Source organism: Rhinolophus ferrumequinum, chromosome 18 (assembly GCF_004115265.2).
Source record: "Rhinolophus ferrumequinum isolate MPI-CBG mRhiFer1 chromosome 18, mRhiFer1_v1.p, whole genome shotgun sequence".
NCBI classification, from domain to species: domain Eukaryota; kingdom Metazoa; phylum Chordata; class Mammalia; order Chiroptera; family Rhinolophidae; genus Rhinolophus; species Rhinolophus ferrumequinum.
In genome coordinates, this window is record NC_046301.1 from 22,929,117 (window position 1) to 22,954,059 (window position 24,943).

Here is a 24,943-nt window from a genome sequence, read left to right on the forward strand (position 1 = left end):
CCAAGAAAATGCTGTGGGCTGAAAACCAGAGGTGATTTCTCCAATGAGATAAAGGAGGTTAGCTTAGATTTAGAAAGGATTCATAGGTTCCAACTCTCTTTTAAAATGGACATTTTCTTATAAAATTCAATGCTATTATCACACCTATCGAGATTAACAATCATTCCTTCACGCCATCTAATGCCCAGCTCATTATCAAAATGTGTTTTTAGAGTTGGTTTGTTAAATCAGGATTCACACATTTTGTTACTCTGAACTACAGCTTGGACAGGAAAAGCAAGATAACTATTTAATCCTTTCCTTTTACTTTCAATTTAAGAGCAAGGAACTGGTGTCTTAAGTTACTTCCAATAAAGTTTATTTCCAACTAAACTGGAACCAAAAACCAAAAAAAAATTTTTATAAAATATTCAAATAAAAGGAAAAAGAAGAGATTCTGCAAGAAATCCAACTAACATGTAAAGAGCATTAATCACTGACTTCAGATTTGTCCAGGGATACAAAAGTCTGAAGATCTAAGACAACCACTGACCCTCAGAAGGAAGGAGTATCTCGTCAAATGTTGTCCCTTTGATAAAGCAATACAAAGACCTGTCCAGAGCTTCAGTGTCTTTGCAAAATGACTACCTTTATACTTCAAACATGACTTGAAGGCAAATCTCAAACTGAGGTCTGACTTTTAAAAGCTATACTTAAATAAGTTGACTAAGTATGAATAGTTAAAATGGCCTGTGAATACCGTAAGTTAATTGGAATACCCACACAGATGGTTGTGATGTGAATAAATCTTTTTCTTCAATTAAATGAGCAGGACAAAATCACAGGTTGCAATGTTAATTTCAGGAAAAATGAACCTGAAAAGTACGTAACAGAAGCCCAAGTGCCTAGCCACGTTGACTCAGTTCTCTGAAGAGTCACCCCAGCTCCAGAGACACTTGGATTGGCTGAGGCCTCTGCTGCAAACGCATTACAGTTGGACTCTCCCCTCTGCCCAATCCTCTTTCCACCCCCCTTTGAGGTGCTGATCCTGAGACCACTCCTCAATAAACTCCTTGCACACAAATCTGTATTAAAGTCTCCTTCCCAGAAAACCTGACTTGTAGTATATTCTATGACTAACACTGTAACAAAGATGAAAACAAAAAATTAGATAAAATTAGCCAGGTACTGGGTTCATTTCCTTTTTTTCATTTCTTTCTTTTGAAGAATCTTGTCCACGTTTCCTTTCCTTGCTAGAGAACAGGGTCCTATTCCTTCCAGTGCCCTCTAACGGGCCTGGGCTGGCAGCCCCCGCCCCCGCCCCGTAACACCCCTCCCCGACACAGCAGGGGGCGCCTCGAGCCCTAGCTCCACCCCCTGGGTCCTGCCCCTGCACTTCTCAAGCCTGGTTCCTTCAGTGCCTGGCCCTGAGTGAACAGTGGAAGGAAAGGAAGGAGTAAAGCAAGAGGAATCCATCTCTGAGAAGCTGCTCCCCAGCTGGCCTCCACCGGGGAGCCTGAGTCCAGGAAGCAGGAAGTGCTGGTTCTGAGGACAGAGACATGGGCCCTTCCGGCTGTGTCTTCCTACTGTCCCTTCTGCTGGGTGAGCCCCTGCGGTCCGGAGGGGAGAAGGGGTTTTGGGGCTCCAGATGTCATGATACAGAATAAGAGGACACTTCACCCACAGGATCTTATAAATAGTGTGCCCTGAGAAAGTCCTGAGAGGATTTTTCTATATGCCAGGCACCGTTCCAAGTCTCTTAGATCCAGTAGTAAACAAAATAAAGATCCCTGCCCTCATGGGTCTTATAATCAACGCACATATTAAACATGTAAATTATACAGCTCATTAGAAAGTCATAAACACTACGAGAGGAAAGGGGTATCTGGAGTGCAGGGGCAGAAGGCGTGCTGTAATTTAAAATAGGGTAGGTTTCGTTAGGAGGGAGTCCTTTGAGCAAAGCCCTGAAGGAGAGGAGTGATTCAGCTAAGAGGATCTAGGAAAAAAGCATTTCGAGCAGTGGGAACTGAAGTGCAAACACCATTCAGTGATTTCAGGCATAAGCCTGTTCATTTATTTTTCTGGCCCACCGTGATTTAAAAGCAGGGTAGGCTGAGAGTAGCCAAGAGATAATCTGTGGCAAAAAAGAAAGGTACACAAATACTGCAAAATGCCAATTCAGTTAAAGAAAACAGGACAAAAGTAAACAGCTTCTAAACCTCAAGAGCATCTGAAGGCATCCCTGGAGTTACAACCTATCATCTTGATATTCCTGATGACAACCTTGAATAATCAAGTAAAAAGGAGATTCTGTTCCATGTATGCTGCTAAAGAAGGCAGGTAAGTATGTAATAATTATCAAGATTCCCACTAATGGGCAAACATTTATACTCATAAAAATTTGGCCTTTCACACCAATCTGAGGAATTGAAGTATGTGGCAAGCTCTGTTCAGTGAATTCAGATAGGATGTGTTATGATACAGTAATGGTATGGTGTGTCTGTCCTAGGGTCTTGCCCATGCTCTTCTCCCCAAAAGAAAGACCTGCAGTCAGGTGAGTGGTTTCCCCGAGGGCCCAAGACCACTGGGCGTGGAAGGCGGATCGGAGATGGAGGCTGGGGAGGAGGCAGGTCCCGGGAAGGGACGGCAGTTTGGGGATGATGAGAAGATGGGACAACACCCACAACCACTCTACCCTCTCTCCTCTTTCTCTAGTGTGTGGACCACCTGTGTACTCAGGCCGCGTTGTGGGTGGCCAGGAGGCTGTCAAGGGGCCCTGGCCTTGGCAAGTCAGCCTGCACTGTGGGGAGACCCACCTCTGTGGAGGTTCCCTCATCAGTGAGCGGTGGATACTGACGGCCGCACACTGCATAAAAGCGTGAGTTCTCGCTCGTGGCTAGCACACAGATAGGGTCTCAGTAAACATGTGAATGACTTCATGAATGAACCAACAGACAATGAAAGTGGCAAGATGGATCAGCAGAAGGAAACCCTGGGTCACCTTGGTCTAGGGTCAGGACATAGAGCTAGAAAAATAAATAATGGAAGGAGGCACTGTATTAGAACCTTTTCTGACTTTTTGCCAAATTACTTCCTAAACACCAGTGAGGGAATTTTGTCTTAAGCTTTCTTGGGGTCATAAACACAAGCCAAGTTTTCTGTCAGAATAACCGTTGTGCCAGAAGCAAGGTGCCACGTGGTGGGAGCCCTGGGGAGAGGCCATGTAAAACTAATGCTTCCAGCCAATAGCTCGTGAAGACTAAGCCTGCTAACATACTCGTGAGAGCCTGGAAACAGTCCTCCCGGGGTCGGGCCTTGAGAAGACTGCAGCCCGCCTTGACTGCAGCCTCAGGAGACCTTGAGCCGGAGGCTCCCAACTAAGTCACACCTGATTCCTGACCCACAAAAACCGTGAGACGAATGTCAGTTTTAAGCCTCTAAACTTTGTGGTGACTTGTTATTCAACAACAGAGAACTAATGTATACAGAAATCAAATAAACAGGATTTTTCCATAACACCGATCGCTCAAAGAAAATAGAGTAGTAACTTTAAAATACTGAGAAAATTATTTCCAACCTGGAATGCTACCCATATAGAAACTACCGATCAAGGGGCAGACATAAGACATTTTCAAACATACAAAAACAGCAAAAATATTACCTCTCATGCACATTTTCTCAGAAAGCCACAGGAGAAAGTTCTTCACCAAAATAAAATGGGGGGAAAACAGGAAAATATGGGATCCAGAAAAAAGGGGACACAACATAGAAGAGAATATCCAAGAAAACCATAAAGAAAAGTGCCAAGAACCTGTAGTAAGGGAGGGGGGTGGTAGATGAGGGTAAAGGGGATCAAATATATGGTGATGGAAGGAGAACTGACTCTGGGTGATGAACATACAATGTGATTTATAGGTGACGTGTTACAGAAGTGTACACCTGAAACCTATGTGACTTTACTAACCATTGTCACCCCAATAAACTTTAATTAAAAAAAAAAAAGAAAGAAAAGTGCCAAGATTGGAGCAGGAGGGCAGAGACCACAGACGCACACACACAAAGACAGTACTGGGAGAATGTTGATAGGTTTCAACACACTGAGAGATTTGCACTCTGGCAGAGAGTTTGGGGGATGCATGACGAATTAATGACAAGTACATGGAAAACGATGATGACAAAGAAGTGAGAACACATTATTAACTCCAGGACAAGCAAAAAGTTTTATAGTGTATTCAGAAATGTGTTCAGAGTACCCAGGATGGTTCAGTAGTGAATAATGGTTACATAGTCATAAGAACACTCACAGTGAATACCGATCTAACAAAGTTATATGACTAGGTTAGGAGGATGGTGAGAAGGAAGCAAGAGGTTGGCAGTGACTGTTAGCTCTATGCTCACCTTTCACAGCAGGAATACAGTATTCTAAAACTGAAAGAAAAATTTTAACAACAATAAGTAGGATTTCTTGAAAACACTAGGGAAAATACGAAAAGAAATAGCTAAGAGTTGAAAGTGATTGCCTTTGGATAGTGTGAATTGAGGGCAGTAAGTAGGGCAAAGAACTTTTGTTATTTATTTACTTTGTACATTTTATCAAACTACCTGACATTTTAAATGATACATATATAACTTCGGTGGTTATACTTTGCTTTAAATTGTTATTTAGAAATAAAGGTCTAATGCTCAGAAATCAAAACTGGCAATAAGAAAAGACCAATGACTATTAAACATACAGGTGATGGCTGAAACCATGGAGAATGGGAGAAGTGACCAAGAAAACCAGGAAGAAAATACAGGACAAAACTCTGGCCATAAGAGAAGACCACAGAAACTGTAGACAACAAAATAAACAGTAGTCAAGGAGGGAGGGAAGGAGAAAAGGAGACAAACCAACCCTCGCCCAAGCTGGAAGCAGACTGGTTAATTCCAAGTCTGTTACCCTCCTTTATTACCTAGAGACTTCCTACTACACCTAGGCAGTTGGTTCTGACCCAGCTGTAGCACATAAGCTGCTCCACTTTTATTCTTCTCTTTTCTCTTCCCCCTAGGACCTGGATTCCTTTGTTATATACTGTGTGGCTGGGATCAATTAAAATCGGCTACTCAAATGATGGTGTGAAACATCATGTGTCCACAATCATTATCCATCCTAAATTCCAAGATGTAACTGCAGACATCGCCTTGTTGAAACTGGTCTCCAGAGTCACCTTCACTTCTTTCATCCTGCCCATCTGCCTGCCCAGAATTACAAAGCAGCTGACAATTCCTGGCTCTTGCTGGGTGAATGGATGGGGAAAAGTTAAGGAAAATGAAGGTAAGAATGGGTAGAGAAAGGGGTTGTTTTATACATTGCCCTCTTATATTCCACAACATTCACATTCTACCATGTTTCCCCGAAAATAAGACCTAGCCAGACAATCAGCTCTAATGCATCTTTTGGAGCAAAAATTAATATAAGACGGGGTCTTATTTTACTATAATATAAGACAGGATATAATATAATATAATATGATATACATAATAAATATAATATAATACAATACAATATCTGGTCTTATATAAGACCAGGTATAATATAATATTATATAATATAATACCAGGTCTTATATAATGTAATATAATATAAGACGCAGTCTAATATAAGACCGGGTATAATATAATATAACATAATATAATACTGGGTCTTATATTAACTTTTGCTCCAAAAGACGCATTAGAGCTGATTGTCCAGCTAGGTCTTATTTTCAGGGAAACACGGTAGACACATCATTACTAAGGCAAATATTTTTCAACAAGATCAGATCAGCCTATTGATATTATCTATAAGTCTTCAAATAAAACGTCTTTTTACTCTTATATTGTTTATTTACTCTTATGTCCTGCCTAGAGTCTAGCTACAGCTGCAAGAGCAGATACTAACACTTTGAACACATGACTACCTCTCTGAAACAGAGGTTAACAAACCTGATTTAAAGTTTGGAGAGAGTCCAGTGTTTTTTCAATCTGTTTTTAAAGTATTATGTCAACTCCTTTCCAGTATGGAGTAAAGACAAAACAGGAAATGATCTGGGAGCAGAAAAGTGGGAAAGGAAAAAGTTTTAGACTTTAGAATATACACATCTTTCCTTAAAATGTATCTGAATTTCTCTTTATTTGGAACGTTAGGAACACCCCATATTGGTACATTAGAAAAACCTCAAACAAATACAAGTAATTTTGAATTATCCATTGTTTTAGATTAAGTGTACCAAAGAAATTCTTCTACTAGCCAAATATGATTGGAAAGTGACTGTATTCTGCTTTTTTGGATTCCCATTCAGAAATTTGACACATCCTGACTGAATGCTGCCCCTGTACCTTTCCAGATGACTTTTCCTTTCATTCCTGTCTGTCTCTACAGATGATTTCACTTCCACCCTCCAGGAAGCAGAAATACCCATCATTGACCACCAAACTTGTGAACATCTCTACAACCCAATCCATTCCATATTGCCAGAATTAGAGCCAGTCATCAAGGAAGACATGATTTGTGCTGGTGATACTCACACAGGGAAGGATAGCTGCAAGGTTAGGCTTTGCTCTTGAAATTTTTTAACATGAGATGTTAATATGGATCCAGGTTTTCCTATCTGTAAAAAAACAGTGGTTAGGAATCAGGAGACAAGGGTTCTGACAGTAATTGTGTTACCATGGACAAGTAACCTAACCTTTATCTATGAATTTATTCTCTTCAACTGTTGATCTGGAACAATGCTAACCACTGGTCATTGGGTTTTTATAAACTTGTAAATTTTTATAAATATATTAAGAAGCCGATACAGAAATGTCAACTTCTTATTTTTTTCAAGTAATAACATTTCATTCTACACTTAAAAGATGTCATTCCATTGTCTCCTGACCTTAACTGTCTGATGGAGAATCAGCCATCGTTTGTGTCTTCTTCCATTGAGTGTGACATGTTGTTTTGTTCAGACTGCTTTCAATTTTCCTTCATATTTGATTGTTAGAAGTTTGATTGTGCTAGGTATGATTTTCTTTTTATTTATCCTATTTGAGATTCATTTGAGTTTTTCTTTAACCTATTCTTTTACCTTTTATCAAAACTTAAGAATTTTTCATTCATGATTTCTTCAAATATTATTCTTCCTCATCTCTCTCTTTTCCTCTTTTGGTTGAAACCACAAATTTATAAGTTATACCTTTTAATATTTTCACACAGTTCCCTGAATCTGTCCATTTTATTTATTTATTTTTTCTTTTTCTCTTCTTCAAATTGGATACTTCTAAATTAATCCATATTCAAGATCATTGCCTTTCTCCTGTCATCTATATTTTCCTGTTTCAGATATTTTATTTAGTTCTAGAATGACCATGTAATTTTCTTTCTTCTCTCTCTCTCTCTCTCTCTCTCTCTCTCTCTCTCTCTCTCTCTCTCTCTCTCACACACACACACACACACACACACACACATATTTTTCTATATCTCTGCCAAGATTTCCTATCTGTATATTCATTATTTGCAAATTAAACAATGAGACATGGCTTCACAGTCACTGGGGTGGCTACAATCAAGATAGATAATACATGAGTTGACAAGGATGTGGAGAAACTGGAACCTTCATACACCTAGCAGGAATGTAAAATGGTGCAGCCACTTTGGATAATTTCATACTTCCTCAAAAGGTTAAGTACAGCGTTACCACCTGATCCAGGAATTCCACTCCTAGATGTACACACACGAGAAATAAAAATATATGTCCATATAAAAACTTATATGGACACAAATGTCCATAACAGCATTATTCATAATGGCCAAAAAGTGGAAACCCAAATGTCCATCAACTAATGACTAGATTTAAAAAATGTGATATATCCACATAATGGAATATTATTCAAAAAAAGGAACAGAATACTAATACATGCTACATACAACATGGATGAACCTTGAAAAGAGTATGCTAAATGAAAGAAGCCAGACATAAAAGGTCACATATTATATTATTCCATTTATACAAAAATGTGCAGAATATGCAAATCCAGACAGTAGATTACTGGAAGGCCTAGGGCTGGGACGGTTGAGAGGAAATGAGAGTGACTGCTAATAGGTATGAGGTTTCTTTTGGGGGTGATGAAAATGTTCTAAAGTGGGTTGTGGTGATGGTTAAAAACATTATGAATAGACTAAAAATCATTGACTTGCACACTTTAAATGGGTGAATTGTATGTGAATTATAACAATAAAGCTGTTACAAAAAGAAAAAGCAAGATTGAAAGGCATACCACCACGTACTATCACTATCATTTTATATAAGAAAGGATTACTCTTACACTAAAAATAAGCAGTAAGAACCTAAGAATAGAAAATTACGGACAGTTCATTCAATTGAATAAATTTAACTTTAGTGAGAAAACTCATCACATTATTATTTTTAATATCACAGATGAGTATTTTGAAACTACTGATATATTTAGCTAAGTAAGATATCTGCCAATTTCAAATTCTATGATTCTAGAACACTCGTGATCTCCCCCGAATGCAGTAGGAAGTTCAAATCCCTCTATAGTTCTATAGCTCCCCTGGCTCCACTGCCCCATTCTAAGGAGCTCTCCACCTCTCGTAATCCCTCTTCTTTTCATGGTCCCTTTTCACTATGCTCATGACCTGTATCTCTTCCTAGGGCGATTCTGGAGGGCCTCTGTCATGTCATATTGATGGTGTATGGATCCTAATAGGATTGGTAAGCTGGGGAATAGAATGTGGTAAATCTCTTCCTGGAGTCTACACCAATGTGACCTACTACCAAAAATGGATTAATGCCATTATCTCAAGAGCCGAGGTTTGGGGGCCAACAATCTGGACTTACCTGACTTCCTGTTCCCTGTTGTATTGCTCTCTCTGGCTCTCCTGGGACCCTCCTGTGCCTTTGGGCCTAACATCTTACTAGGAGAGTGGGCAGCGGAGCTGAAGCCACTGGCCAAGTACAGGGCTAGGAAGGGGATGCATGGGGAATAAGCACCGGGACGGAGAACTCCCAGGACAGTCACTGAGAACTCTGGATAATTTCATTAAAATAATTAGAAATGATTCTGTTTTGAGGTTTTTGATTCTGGAAGTATGTCTTAGTGGTTGTAATGTGAACAGCTGAGAAATAAGGTGGCAATTCCATGCGTGGTATTCTTTGTCCCTGACCATGCATCTTGCAAGGCAAGAAGGATGCCTTATAGGGTTTCCAGGCAGGAATTCCTTCCCGCCCGTTCTCGGGATTTTTTTCGCTTTCCTGTTGCCGAATCCCGAGAAAAGTTGGTCGGGAAAATCGGCTCCTTGAACCCAGTAATACCCACAATGGGAAACAAAGGTACTACTCACAATGTATCTCTTAGACATTTTTCCTATTTACCACTATCTAAAGTTACATTGTGTGACCACGTTACACACCACCAGATATGCACACGCGATACCAGAATCAGATATCTCATGACCAGCTAATTTTAGCTCTTGTAAATCGAGCACATTTGATCATGGAGAATAGAAAACAGTTTGCATTTACACAGAGAAATATTTATTTTCACAACCCAGGATTTGACTACAATGTCATCTTCTGGTGAACTAATTAAGGAAATCTAAGGTAGTTTACCTTAATAAGACATTGTAGTCAAATCCTGGGTTGTGAAAGTAATAATTTCTCTGTGTAAATACAAATGGTTTTCTGTTCTCCACAATGAATCGTTTCCACAAAGTGACGGCCGATACTACCAACTACCTTCGATCAGTTTGTTTGCGGCTGACGATTGTGATGTATGTGAGTGTTCTTGGCTCTCTCAGCTGCTGTGATTAAGTCAGTCTATTTAAAAACAACTTGTACAGCTAATATTTTATTCCAATATTACAATAATTTCCAATCTCATATCGTAATGTTTTGCAGCACTTTTAAGCTATGAATATTGACAGCACAATATAGGTCTTTTTAAATTTTTTCTTATTGCTTTTAAAGGAAATAAAATTTGAATTGGTTAAATGTAGAAATAGAGATCTTGTGTGTCTCACAAAGTACTTGAGCAGTTGGTTGTCTATGTGAGATGGAAGAGGATGGATTTTTTTCCCTTGTCAAGTAAGAATGAAATTGCATGTTTGGCGAAGTCATTAATGGAAAGACTTTTTAAAGAAACATTTACAGCAGAAGAAGTTCCAAGAGAAGAAATAAAGGATATCCTTACAGAGAGTTCTGAATCTGATCTGAAGTGTGAATTGATTAAAGCAATGTCAATTTCGACATCAAAGCCTAGCCCTATGCATGCAGACCAAATATTTGCTTCTACAAGGAAGGAAATGAGCTTATATGAAGCAACGCATTCTCTCACTCCCAACTTGAAGATGCTTTTAGATGCACTCATAACAATTTGACCAACATCTACAGAAAATGAAAGAAATTTTTCCACATCAAGTATATTTGTTACAAAGCAAAGATCATGGTTGTCTGATTGGGCAAGTAATGCTCTATGTTTCTTCAAGTTTCATTTTAAAAATGACAAATAAAAACTATTAGAAATATTTTTTTAATTTTAAAACAAATAATATTTGCTTTTGTTTTCTAATAGTGTTTAATAACTAAAATATTTAAATGAGATTGGGAATGTTAATACATTGCGTGATATATGTAAAAAGACACTGTATACCATAAGGTTTGGTTAAAGTTTTTATTAATTACATTTTTTATATTTTGAGAAAACCTGAAATACAACAGAAACCTAACCAAAATGATACCGTTGTGACACCTGTTTAGTGCTCAGGGCAAGAGATGCACTAGTCATGAAATTCCAGTCGACCTCCATTTAGGAAATTTTATTTACTCAAGTTTTGCGTCGACCTTTTACATATAAGAATGTTTCGAAACCTCTGAAAGACTGCGCCCAGGGCCAGGAACCCCAGTGGCTCCACCTTTTCTACAGCTTTTCTATTTATTAACATTTACTGTTACAGCCATTATTACAGCTCATTAACGAAAATTAAATTAAAAAGATTATTTTGGGAATTCTCAAGAATTCTCGGGAAATACGATTTCCTGTTCTCGATTCCCAAAGGTTCCAAAATGTCAGGAATTTGGAAACCCTAATGCCTTATATGAATAAGTATTTATAGGCAAATCAAATGGCTACTAGAGAGGCAGACAAGAAAGAAAGTATCTGAAGGCAAAAGGGAAGGTACTCAAAGAAATAAATTGAGTTCACTTTGTGACCCTGGGTTGCAGTAAGGACTTATCTGGCCTATACTTCTTACCTCTTGTACTATCCTACGCTTTCCCTCTGTAGCAAGGTGCCTAATAAGAAATGCATTTATGTAGTTCAGCACTGTAATTTTCAGAAATTTTTCCTCTTTGAAATGCCAGTGTAACCTACTACCAAAAAGGGACTAATGCCATGATCTCAGGAGCTCAGGTCTTGGGTTTCAATAATCTGGACCAATCCAGGTTGTTTAATGTCACTTCTATAGGAAAGCAGTTTAAATGTTTATAAGGAAACGATTATATAATATATCCCTTACTTAACTGGCATGCTTCGTTTTGTTAAACAATTACATGACCTACACTATTTTATTTCCTTCCCTGCCTGGGCTTCCAGCAGCTCAGAACTGAGTTTTAAATTTGATCTCAGTCATCATTCTTATCCTAGATTATCTGGTATCATTCCACTCGTACCCCTTTTTATTTAAATCATCCTTCATTTCTCATTTGAATGAACTTAAATTTTTATCACATCTGTGTAACTCAACATTCAAAAACAATTTTGGCGATAAATCAATACATTAGTAGGAAGTGAGGGTAGGTTTGGAAACTTAAAATCTTTGCAACCCTTACCCTCACCTCTCGTCTGGCTTGCCAGCATAGCCTTCTAACTGGTCCTTTCCCTCACTTAGACACCTATGCTCAACTGCATTTATTCTCCCCAGTATTCCGGCTAGTGTTCTAAAAATAAAGGTATGTTTTATACCTTTCTCCCCCTCCCCCGTTTACAGCACTTCAGCTGCATCTATCCCATTGCTCATATAATAAGGACCAAAGTCCGTAACAGGACCCCCAAAACCCCATAGGATTTGACCCCCAACTGCCTCCTCAGCCTCATTAGGCCTCACTCCACCCTGCACTGTATGCTGTCACTTCCTCAAATGCTCCAGGCCCCTTCTCAGCGCTGGACTTTTGCATCTGCTTGTCCCTCTTTCCGGCTGCTTTTGCCCAGTTAATTCTTAACATGCCTTCAGGTCTCAGTTCACCCTTCACTTCCTTAAGGAAGGTGTCCCCAGCTCTCCTGACCAGAACAAATCTCCCTAATATATATTCTCACAGTGCGATGGAGCTCTCCTTCATAGGACTCCGCACAGCTGTAATTTAACATCCATTTGTGTAATTGTTTAATTAATGTACATTTGTCTTACCAAAATGAAGGTCTATGAGAGTAAGAATTTTTGTGTTTGACAATCACTGTACCCAAATCTCAATAAATATTTGAATGAATGAATGAATAACATTCAACCTCTTTGTCTCCCCAAATGAGAACCTGGGGTTTTTGTTTACTGATGTAGCCCAAAGTCTGACACAGTGTCTTACACAAAGTAGGTTTTCAAGTATTAGTTAAATAAAAGGATGAAGGAATAAAATAATGTTTCAGCCCCATTCTCTTTCTCATAAGGAACAAAGGAGAGAAAAGAGTACACAAAGCAGGTAAATTGAAAGGCTTCTCAGAGGCAAGAATTCAAGCTGAGCAAGCTCTAGAATGACACAGAAGGCAATACAAAGTGGCAGCTCAGAGAAATGAACAAGAAAAAGGAGAGGCAAGAAAGGAAAATGGAGGCGAGAGGACAGACTAAAACAAGAACCAGAGACAAACAAGAAGAGAAAGCCCACAAATGTACGAGTCAGGACAACACAGCAAGAGGACATTAAAAAAAGTCAAGAAAGACAAAAGACTTCCCCCTATCATTCCTCCAGACCCTTAGGAAGCAACTGTTCCACAGCATGGGAACAGGCAAATTTTTCTCATGAACCTAGAGTTGAAACTTAAAACCTTTGGAAGGACCAGCCCATTCAAGTGGGAAGAAGGGGCTATTGAAAGAAGAGGACCACATGACTTCACTGTCCTGGCCCCTAGTGGTTCAATGTATCAAGATGAGAACCTGATTTAACAGCTGCCTAGGCGGTGGTGGGGCAGTTGGCCGAGCATCTGACCCGACAGATGTATTCAATACTTGACAACCCAACAGGTCCCTTCTCCTGAGAAGTCTGAACGTCAGCATGCGTCCAACAGTATTAAATGCCCACCATGTTCCAGTTGCCGTTCTAGGCACTAAGGATACTGCAGTACATACAACACACCAAGCCTGGCTTCAAGTGTATAGTCCCATGAGGGAAAGAGAATAGAACCAACTGCAAAGTAAATGTTTATTATAATGTCATATATAGGAAAGCCTGATAAAGTGGTCAGGGAAGTTTCTCTAAGGAGGTGACATTTTATAGAGGCCTGCATGAAGGAGGGAAGAAAAATGAAAAACCCTGGGAAAGACCATTCAAGGCAGAGAGAACAGCAGATACAAAGGCTCTGAGGTGTACGGATGCTTGGATGTGTGTGAGGAAAAGAGAGGGCAGTGCTCGCACTCTGAGCAGAGGGGGGAGCCCAGCCCTTCCTTCTAAGAAGGAAATGGCAGGTGCTCCAGCCGGGTGGGCCTCGGTGAGATGAGAAGGCACTTGGGGGGCTGAGAGCAGGGGAACGATGCAAGGATGGGAGAAGACAAAATCGCCATACTACTACTGCTCACGGGAGTATGCAAAGGCCATGAGGGGGCTAGGATGGGAGAGAGGGTATTCAAATGGCAGCAGTTAGACACGAAGCAGGGAAGGAGAGTCAGCTACCAATGCACCAATGAGGACAACACTGGAGGGTTATGGTACCCTGAGCATCAGGAGGAAGATTCGATTCTATGGGGCTGGGGGATGCTTCTTGTCTTCTCCATCCCTTAGAATAAGTGCCCCATTAATGGAGATGAAGAAAGGCAGAAGCCCACGTTTCCTACCATCTACTTTTTTAATTCACCACTAAGACACCTACCGTACTCCTATTTGTTTTTCCTTCTCACCCAGACCGATGTTCTTCTCATTCCTTCATCTCATTTCCACCTTAAGGCCTTATTTTATCTGCCCTTTGTACCTGGAATAGCTTTCATTTGTACACCTCAACCCATTCATTTCTGTCCATTGACTGGAAAAGGAAGCAGTAAATATCCGAAAACCACATGGAAAGCACTCTAGAAAATGGTTTTTAAAATTAACAGGGAATGGGCCAACTATAGTACGTGAATTGTATCTCAATAAGGCTATTTCTAAAAAATGAACAGGGAAGTTTTTCTCTCACTTAAACAAAAAATGACTAGTCGGTGATGTATTATATTTAGAGCTCTCTAAAGATCTAAATAATTCTTGTAATTGTGTTTGGGAAAAAAAGGCTCAAACTGACTACATACATTTTCTATGTCTATTGCTAAAACACAAAATGTAAAGCTTAACCCAATACATGAGATACAGCACCTGGTAACACATTAACCGGAGGAAAAGAAAAATCGATAAACATTTGTATTCACAAAACTAAAATGTCAAGTACTTATGGTAACAAATTTAATCACTGCTACCACAACTGACCAAATAAGGAGGAAATAAATAGGGACACCTTTATACTCTACAATGGAGTGGGGCTCAACAGCATTTCTGCCTTAAAAATCAATTTTAATTTGCAGAATACTTTATTCCTTGGAATATCTGATTTAATATGCTCCAATCTTCATTTTCACATCTTGAGGAATTTTAATTAAGGTAGGATTTGCTAAGGCCACACTTAACAAATAAAGCTTTACACTAAGGCTGCTGAAAATCCAATCAGCAATTTTTCCCCTAAAAGTGGGGGAGAAGTTATACAGTTATTACTAGGTCTTTTATTCATGTAACAAACGATTTCAAGTAATCATCCATTTTTTCCCTTTATTGCACTAAATTGTAGCGTCACCCCCAAAATGTGGGGACATTACAGAAAAAGGATGCAAAATAATAAATGTGGATGTTATATTTTGATATTATTTCAACAGTGAGTATTTTATCTTTTCAGATGCTTGACTTCTTTCTCAAGCTATACTATTATTCTCCTCCACCTAATTTAACTATGTATAGTTTATTTACATACTAGAAATCAGCTTCCTGAGAATTTTGTTAAACATGTTCCTTCTTCTGGAAGGGGAAGGAAAAGGGGAGTTATTCAAAATAACCAGAGATTAGATTCATTTTATTCCCTACTTTCAATAATTGAGAGTAAATATTCACTATCGTAAGAATAGAAAAGATTAAAATCTTAAATGGGAAATTCCAATTGCCTTTCAGGATAATTATCCTCAACCGACTCAAATTCTCCCCGCAGTGCCTTCTACCATGTAAATCTCCACTTCCCACCATCATGTGATTGGAATAAAGGGATTGGGGTCTAATCCTGCGGCACTCTGTGCCAGTCTGTGACACTAGCTCACACTGCCTTGTACCATAATTAGCTATGAACATCCAAGAGTGAAAAGAATAGGGTAAGATAAGGGCCCAAGGATCCTAAATGCTAGAGGCACTCCGATATTAGTAGAAATTAATGAAAAGAGGACAGATTCTAGATATAGGAGAACGAAGAGAACAGTGATTAGATTTGGACACATTTGATGGATGGATGTGGCTGGTGGGAGTGAGGATGGTCATTGGCAGAGGAGGATGGTGAAGATAAGGATTGAAAGAGAGAAATCAAGAATGACTCCCAGGTTACTGGCCTGCCAGTGGTCACCCTATTGAGTGAAATGAGGAAGGCTAGAGGAGGAACAGATTTGCTCGGCTATCAAATCCAGTGATAGGCTGAATAATGGCTCCCAAGGATGCCTGTGTCATAATCCCCAGAACCTGTGAATATGTTACTTTACCTGGGAAAAGGCACTTTGCACATATGATTTAGTATCTTGAGTTGGGGGGATTATCCTGGATTATGTGGGTGGGCCCAATATAATCACAAATCTTCTTGTAAGAGGAATGCGAATGCAGGAGAGTCTGAGTGAGAGGTGCTTATGGGACTGCGCAGAGGACATAAGGATGGAAGAGAGGTGCGAAGACACTGTGCTGCTGGCTGGGAGGATGGAGCACGGGGCCGGCCACAAGCCGGGCAGTGCAGCCAGCAGCTAGAAATTAAAAAAGGCAAAGACTGATTCTCCCCCGAAGGCGAGGGATGGAATGCAGCCCTATCTCACCTTGATTTTAGCCCTTTGAAACTGATTTCAGACTTTCGACCTCTAGAACTATAGGACAATAAATTCACATTGTTTAAAGCTATACGAAATTTGTATTAATTTGTTATAGCAGCAATTAAAAAAAATACATACATGTTAAATTTGAGACGCCTATTAGATATTCAAGGAGAGAAGCTGAGCAGACAGTCTGGCACACAGAGAGGACAGAACTAGATAAATAAAATCAGAAAAATTTGTTTGAATTATGGACCGTCATCCCCACATCACTCTAACCCCGCATCCCAAAAAAGTGCTCATGCACTAACATGTTTTTCAGGTAACTTCAAAATATTCAAGAATCCATATATCTATCTATCTATCTATCTATCTATCTATCTATCTATCTATATATATATATATATTAAGTTTATTGGGGTGAAACTTGTTAGTAAAGTTACATAGTTTTCAGGTATACAATTCTGTATTACATCATCTATAAATCACATTGTGTGTTCACCACCCAGAGTCACTTCTCCTTCCATTACCATATATTTGACCCCTTTTACCCTCATCTACCACCTCCCTCCCCCCTTACCCTCTGGTAACCACTAAACTATTAGAATCCCTATATTCATAGACCTTCCTGAATACTGTACGAAATCATAAGGTACCCTGTTCTAATCCTGATAAGATCGCTCCCTAAGGAGGAAACCAAGTAACTTTTCGTTTTTAGAAAAAGAAAATGTTTCCCCAATTCTGCTTATTTAAAAAAACCAAAATGTTACAAAAATATCTAACATAAAAGTTCAAATCCCCATGTAAGCATCTGTGCATCACTCTCACCCTTTACACTCTCCCCAGGCTTAAGGATGTGTCAATATGCCTCTGATTCCTTTTTAAATGTTTATACAAATATAGTTTTTTTAACCTTGCCTTTTTAAATTGAGCTTGCGTTTTAAAATTAGCTTATGATAACAGAAAGCTGTGGTTACAACAGCAAAGCTTCAGAGTTGACATTTGATTCATTTAATTAAAAGTTCCATGCAACTAGGCTAGATAAAAAGAAAAGATAGCATTTGGTTGATCAAAGAAAGTTTGTGTCAATGAATTTTAAATAATGAAAACATGTGGGCCTTAAAAATTACAATTACCAGAGCATCTTCAAAGGTAAGTATTTAGGTTTTAGAAGAAACCTCCTATTCTCCCCCCACCCACCCCCCCCCCCCGGAGTTCAATGAAGCTATTTTTATTTCTGCAACAGAGAGCTAACATGAAAGACCACAAGGAGATAGTATTTTTTTTTTTTTGCAATGCATTTATTTCACATTCTTTTGTCCAGAAGCTGCTGAGTTGGTATCATAAAGAAAAATGTTAGTTCACTTAAAAAGGCCCAATAAACAGCTAGTCCCAAAATAGGCACATTTTAAACTTCAAAAAACAGGTCACAGAGAAAGTGAAACAATCACCTTTCTTTGGAGATCATCTGGCTTAGCCAAGCCCTTTTAAGAAGGAAGAACTGAGCATCAGGATGGAAGCATCCTGTTGTTGGACTATGCTCAGTACTGCACACAGTCAGCTTTGCACAATACTATTCATCAAGTGCTTGAGTCTCTACAAGTGGAAAACATCGACCAAATACTGTGTGAGTTCAAAAAACATGCTCTAGGAAAACCTTTCTAATAGAAGATTATGTTTTTATAGCCATGAAAGTAAACTGAGCATAAAAGGATAGACCTGGGAATTCCCAGGGAAAAAGGTGAAAGCTCACAGAAGAAATTTAAGCTTTAAGAGGAGGATACGATGTATAAGACACTGAGAGGTTTGAATGCAGGGTAAGAACACAATCAGTTTGCATTTTAGGAAAATCACTTTGGTGGTTGTGCAGAGAATGGATTACAGAGAAGCAAGTCAGGAGGTAGAAAGGCCAGTTCCAAGGCTGTTGTGAATGGTGAGACATGCCTGGACCAGGACAGGAGCAAGGAGGACAGAGAGAAGTGGACAGACTCAAGAGCCATAAAGGAGAGAGATCAACAGAATCTGGTAACTGACTGATTAGATGTAAGTACTCACAGTGAGAGAGGAAGTTAAGAACTTCACCCAGGTTTCTGGCTTGGGCAACTTGAGTTGTGCCTTTCAGTGAGATATGGAACCTTGGAGAAGATAGCTTAGGGGTGAGAAACAGAAGTTCAAGATACCAAGAGTCTATGAAAAAGAAATCCAAACAGACACAGTACATTCTTACATTGAGCATTTATTAAATACGCAAGTTGAGAGAACTGGAATCTATTCCAAAAGCTCCAGGGGCCAAATTCTAGTTACTTAGTAGTTGCAAAGAATTCATGAAAATTAACACACAAAGAATTCTAAAACCAAGCTTTTGCTATTCATTCCAGTCTGCTTATACTAGTGAACCTTCTAAGAAGGTTGTGTCAGATGTTGTTCCCAGTGATTCACTCACTGCCCTCCCTGTGGAAGGACTACCCACCCACTTGAAGTACCGCGTCACTTGCACGATTGCCTGCAAAACGATTACACTTCCCTGCACCACTAACATCAAGCTCGCCAAAGAAATGTGAGTGGAAGTGACATATGCCACTTTTGAGCTGAAGTCTGAAAAGCTGGCACATGGTTTATCCACCGCTGTTTTTCCCAGGTAAGTATTGTTCCTTCAGCCAGGATCCCGGAATGAGGAAGACAAGTGAAGCTGAGTTGTGGCTCATCAGTTGAATAGAACTGTTATAAAACTGTTATTTGTCTAACAAATAACAATGTATGCTTTACTTGTGTTTTCCCTCTTTTAGTAGGGTTTTCTGGTGACCTGCTAAGAAGCAATCTGATGGGGGGAAAAAAAGTTGGCCCAAGTATCCCAAAACGAAAAGAATTTTGAACCTGAAAGGAAACTTGGTATTCTGGAGTCAGCAAACTTTTCTGTAAAGGGCTAGACAGTAAATATTTTAAGCTTGCAGGCCACACAGATGCAGCACCAAAGCAGCCATAGACAATATGTAAATGAATGAGCATGTCTGTTTTCTAATAAAACTTTATTTACAAAAACAGGCAGTGAGCCAGATTTGGCCCATAGGTCTGTAGTTTCCAGAATCCTGATCTAAATCCTTCATACTGTCATTGAGGAATCTGAGACCTACAGAGATTAAATCAAGGTCAGATAGCTGGCTAGTGGCAGGTTGAGCATCAGAAAGCAGGTCTCCTGAGTCTAGTGCACTAGAATAGGTTCTGTTTAACCAGATAGAGATAAAATACATAAGAAAAAGCAGAGAATGAAAGAATGCTAAGGTGGGTTTTGATTATGTTAAACAGCTTTTAACAGTTTTTTGTTTTTTATTGTTTTTTTTAATAAATCAGGATCTGCTTTTCAAGAGATGATGGCTTTCATAAAAACAAGTGAATGTTATAAAACCAAACAGGTGAACAAATGATAAATTACCATGTTTCCCCGAAAATAAGACCTAGCCAGGCAATCAGCTCTAATGCAACTTTTGGAACAAAAATTAATATAAGACCCAGTCTTATACTATATTACATTAAGACTGGGTCTTATAGCAAAATAAGATCGGGTCTTATATTAATTTTTGCTCCAAAAGACGCATTGGAGCTGATTGTCCAGCTAGGTCTTATTTTTGGGGAAACACTGTAGCTAGTACTTGAAAAATGACTTTCAGAGAAAACACATTTATATACTATCATTTCCTCGAACAATTTATCAAGCATTTCTTTTATCCACAGGACAGAATTTGCTATGATCATTGCGATAACTTAGGTTAAGGCAAAACAGTTTCTAAAAATACCATAATATGAACAATAAATACACTGGACCAGCAGGAAATTATTTCTCATTGTATTTTAAATTTATTTTTCTTTCTTTTAATTGCCAAAGTAATACTTATTGGAGGAAACTCAAACAATACAGAAGTATATAAAGTGACACACTCCATGCCCTCAATTCCCTTCCCCAGAGTGTTAACACATGACTGATTTAAATCAGAAGAGGGCAATACAGCTACTTTCTCTGAGCCACACTTAACAACAAAGAGGAATCTGGAGTTCCCCTGGCCAGACATCGCTTGGAAATCGCGTTTTCAAAAGCAACAGAGATGTTCGGGGGCGCCTGTGGCCTACAAATGAGAAAGCAAGCTGCTGGTGCACTATAACCATGAGCAGGGCTCCTGCACTGCTTTGATAAAGCTACTGTATGTAGGAGGTACAAACACTTCAAAAGCGAGGAAGAATATCCATTTCTTCTCTTCAGGTATTTTATTCGGGAAACTTGGGCCAATTTGCTCATAAAAAGACCACAATCTTCATCTTTTTTTAAATCCTAATACTTGAGTGACATCAGCAAAAGCAGCAGAGTAAGGAACTCCAGAAGTCCATCCTCCACAAATGCAATAAAAACTGGCAGAATCAACTCTTTTGGAACTCTGGAAACTAATCAAAAGCTTGCAGCCACTGCTTGATGAAGGTAAGTACAGCGAAACACTTAAGAAAAACTAGCTGGATTTTGGTTAGCGTAGTGAGCTTTGTGGCATTTTAACATATCCTGGTCCCATTCCCCATTCTCCTGCTCAGTGGTAGTCTTGAAAATAACAACCTGCCTTCCTGGTACCAGTACTAGTACTAACGGGAGCAGAAAGACCTCATTCACAAACAATTCTAATAATGTGTTTTGACCAGTCTCATGGTGCCCGTGGAAGACTGGCACAAAATATGACTTTATCTTGCCTAACTCAAAACTCTCAAAGTGCTAAAAAGTGGCTAGCTAGAGGCAGTTGGTTGAAAACACTTACCAGAGAATAAATAGTTGTTGCTACATGAGGCAATGGATAACAGTTGGGACATAGAATAGACTAACCAAAGAAGTTGGGAAGAAAGGCTGGAGAATAATGGTGCTTTGGTGAATAAGGGCTTTGAAAAGCTCCCACATATTCCCAGGGTGGGCGCATGCTCAGAAAAGACCTGAGAAGGCCCTGAGCCCTCATCTCTGGCTGACCTAAAGGCTCTGCACAAGCAGAAAGTGAAGGCTAAAGGAAGTTGTACACTGCCTGGCTGAGCGTTGGGGTGTGGCCATACACAGAGCCCATCTGCAAACTGCAAAGACTAGGAGGGTTTTTGTTGTTGTTGTTTGGTTTTAGGCATTTAAGGAAAACTCTCTCCAATCCCTAGCTGACCACTAAGCTAATGAAACTGAGACTTCAGTGCCACACTTCACAAAGAAAACACAATTTACGAAACTAGTTCAAAAAAGTCATTAACAACCATAATAAGCAGCAAGAACAAACCCTGGGGAGGAGGAAGAATCTCATTTCCAGAGTCGCTACATTGTAATATTCAAAATGTCCAGTTTGCAACATAAAACTACAAGGCATGGAAAAAAAAACAAGAAAGTATGGCCCCACACAGAGGGAAAAAAAAAGGTAATACAAAGGGTTCCTGTGAAAGCCCAGACATTGGACTTACTAGACAAAGACTTTGAATTTGCTATTTTAAATATGTTGAAAGAGCTAAAAACAGTATTAATAGAAGTAAAAAAACAAAAAAAAAACAAACAAGCTATAGCCTAGGAGAAGTCTTTTCAAATCTCATATCCAACAAAGGATTTGAATGCAGAATATATCAAGGATTCTTAAAAATTACACAATATGAAAACAAAAAACCTAATTTTAAAGTATCCAAAGATATAAACATTCTTCGCCAAAGATAATATATGTATGGCAAGCAACCACATGAAAAGATGCTCAACCAACATTATTACCCATTAAGGAAATGCACAGTGAAATATCACTACACACCAACAGAATGGCAAAAACAAAAACAAACATGAAAAACCTGGTAATACCAAGAGCTGGTGAAGATGTAGAGCAATTGGAACTCTCACACATTGCTGGTTTTAATAAAGCTCTAGAAAATGCAAAACTATCGAGACAGAATAGATGAGTAATTGCCGAGGGTTAAGGGTTTAGGGAAGGTTTGACTACAAGGGGCAGCATGGGAATTTCAGAGTGATGAAACTGTTCTTTATTCTGACTATGGTGGTGGTCACACGAATCTATACATATATTAGAACTCACAGACCTTACAGGTAATACTGTCCTGCATATTTGAAAGTTACTAAGAGAATAAATCTTAAAAGTTCTCATTACAAGAAAAATAATTTCTAACTATGTATGGTGACATCTATCAATTAGACTTACTCTGGTGATCATTTTACTATATATATATGTATATATATATATATGAATCAAATCACTGTTGTACACCTGACACTAATATAATGTTATATGTCAATTATACCTCATTGAAAAACTCATAGAACCACGTACCAAAAGAAGTCAATTGTACTTTATTTAAATTTATGGATGCAACTTGAAAAATTAAAGGAGAAAAAAAGACGTCAGGGGTTCAAATCCCACTTAACTCTCCTTTGCCTCATTTTCCTCATTTTAAAAACAGAACCTGCCTTTCTTTGTTAGGATTACATAAGTTCCCGACATATATTACACACTAAATAAGTGATTGATAAATATTTTGTTCACACTAAATAAGTGATTGATAAATATTTTGTTCAGACATGCTAAAAAGTTAGTACTTTAAAAAAAGTCTACAGGAGTAAGAAATCTAGCTCTCAACTAAAAGCAAAGAACGAAAGAATATTGAAATTAAAACCCCTAATTCTTCATTATCTTCGTTAAACATTCATTGGAAACCTAGGAGGTGATCATTCCAAATTACGTTTTACAAGGTTTACAAAATCCTTGTGCACCAGGAGGCATTGAGAGGTTTCTTTTCCACAAGTACCCGTCATTATATTTAACAATAACAAGCGCGCTCTAATTAAGGCTTAATATTAAATGTTCAGTACCATCGCGCCTCTCCCGGAGAGGCTGTCAAAAAACAACTTCCTTGTTCCAAGCCAGGAACCTTAGCAACGTTGGACTTGTCACTCGCTTCGCTGCCCTCCATCCCATCTGTCTCTAGACCGGGCAATCCTTCCTCAGAAATTTCTTCCAACGTCCATCCTCCACACCATTCCACACATGACAGGGTGTGGGGCTTTAAGAAGCAGCAGCTGCTGCAACCAGTGGCGATGCCTACCTTCCCCGTGTCTCTCTCCTTACCTGAAAATTAGCTTCCTCTTTTCCGCCACATAACCAACTAAGCGTTTGAACTTGATCAGATTCAACTGGGACCCAAGGTGATGACGCCGCGGGCGGGGAGGAGCCACTCACACGGAGAAGGAACAACTGACAGCTGTGGGCCGCTGCGCGCATGCGCGCGCACGCGCAGAGGCGTCCAACAGGCGCGTGCAGACTGCAGGCGGCGAAGGCGGCTGCCTCGGTAAGAGAGGCCCTGGGTGGCCGGGGCTTCGAGGCCCTGCGGAGCCTCCAGGCCCGGCTTCACCGCCCCGGCCGAGAGACCCTTAAGGGAGGCCATTAGGAGAGACACCGAACACTGGCCTTGACGTTCATTTGCTGCCCCTCAGCCCAAAGCCTGGCGCCAACTAGACTGATGGCACCACGTGGCAAACATCTAAAGCTCTTAAGACTAAAAAGGAAACGAATATGTGCATTTCTTGCGTGTCACCGCATATTGTTTCTTCGCAACAGGGTAAGCCATGGGCAGAGTAGGAATTCGCTTTCCATTATTGTGTACAATAAGGATTTGGGTTAGAATCACATGTAATCAAATTAACAAAAAAGACTACATTAACTCATTTTTTAAAAATTCATTCTATTTGATAGACATGTATTGAACATATATGTCAGGCACTATTCTGAGTTACGGGGCTATAACAACGAATAAAATAAGTGCCCTCACGGAACTCATTACTGAAAGTCGGAGTGTTCAGGTCAGGCACGGAGTCTGCCAATTTTATCCTCTCTCCATTTTAGGAAACCTTGGAACAGCCCCCTGGCCCAAAGTCCCATTTGACAGAAACAGCTGCTGGTGATTCTCAATTCGGGATGCAGGTAGCCTGGTGGGTACCGCAGGACCCTACCATCCTCCCCCAAGAGAAGGAACCAGGGACGAGTGTGGAAAGGTAACTGTGTATAGTTTGTCATAGGCCTCTGAGGTAAACGGGCATGAGAACCCTGCCCAAAAGGGGCACTCTGCAGGTTGGTGGCTGGCCAACCGACTTAGAGCCTCTTTTGGAGGGAGGCTGACAGTAGGGAAAACGAGAGAGCCAATTACTGAGTAACTTCAGAATCCATGGAAGCAGAGATAAACTGAGTCACAAAAATGGGGGCATCACCGACATGCGGAGTAACAGGCATCCCAATTTACGGAGGAATGTTCTCTGGAGTAGCCATTTGCTGTCAGTTTCCCAGAGCTACTCTTTTTTCCAAATGACTTCTGAAGCTATTTCCTGTGTCTTCCAATTTACCCCTACATCCTTATAATAAGCCTCCATCAGCTGTACTTAGCAGAACAGGCTTCTATTTCCTGCAATTCGAAATAATACAAGTCTCACATACATCGCTTACCAGTTACTTTAACGATAGTTCCTTACACCATTCTTTATGTTCCGTTTTCTTAGGCTACAAGATAATAGGGGGATTGAATAAAATCCATGTGTAAAACACATGGTGGATTCTGTTTATTTATTCTGTTTGCCTAAAATTCATCACAACTGATGATGAAAAAAAACATAACAGTACAAATTAC

At 39.6% G+C, this 24,943-nt stretch overlaps 2 protein-coding genes across 5 annotated transcripts in view; one reads left to right on the forward strand and one right to left on the reverse strand.

Annotated features, from left to right (window-relative positions):
* The window catches only part of SH3D19 (SH3 domain containing 19), a 139,497-nt gene that overhangs the window by 106,717 nt on the left and 7,837 nt on the right, over positions 1 to 24,943 (reverse strand). The window contains exon 2 of one of the 4 annotated variants that reach the window (XM_033133718.1): positions 6,526 to 6,608. The exons of the other annotated variants lie outside the window; for them this stretch is intronic. The gene's annotated coding sequence lies outside the window, so the exon portion shown is untranslated. The remainder of the gene's footprint in view (positions 1 to 6,525; positions 6,609 to 24,943) is intronic. 4 annotated transcript variants of the gene reach the window in all.
* On the forward strand, positions 1,539 to 23,405 carry PRSS48 (serine protease 48). The gene is given in 10 exon segments (XM_033133677.1): positions 1,539 to 1,581; positions 2,695 to 2,857; positions 5,028 to 5,293; positions 6,380 to 6,546; positions 8,658 to 8,810; positions 8,813 to 8,920; positions 8,923 to 8,992; positions 8,995 to 9,092; positions 18,655 to 18,833; positions 23,255 to 23,405. Coding segments are annotated over 10 exon segments (1,398 nt in total).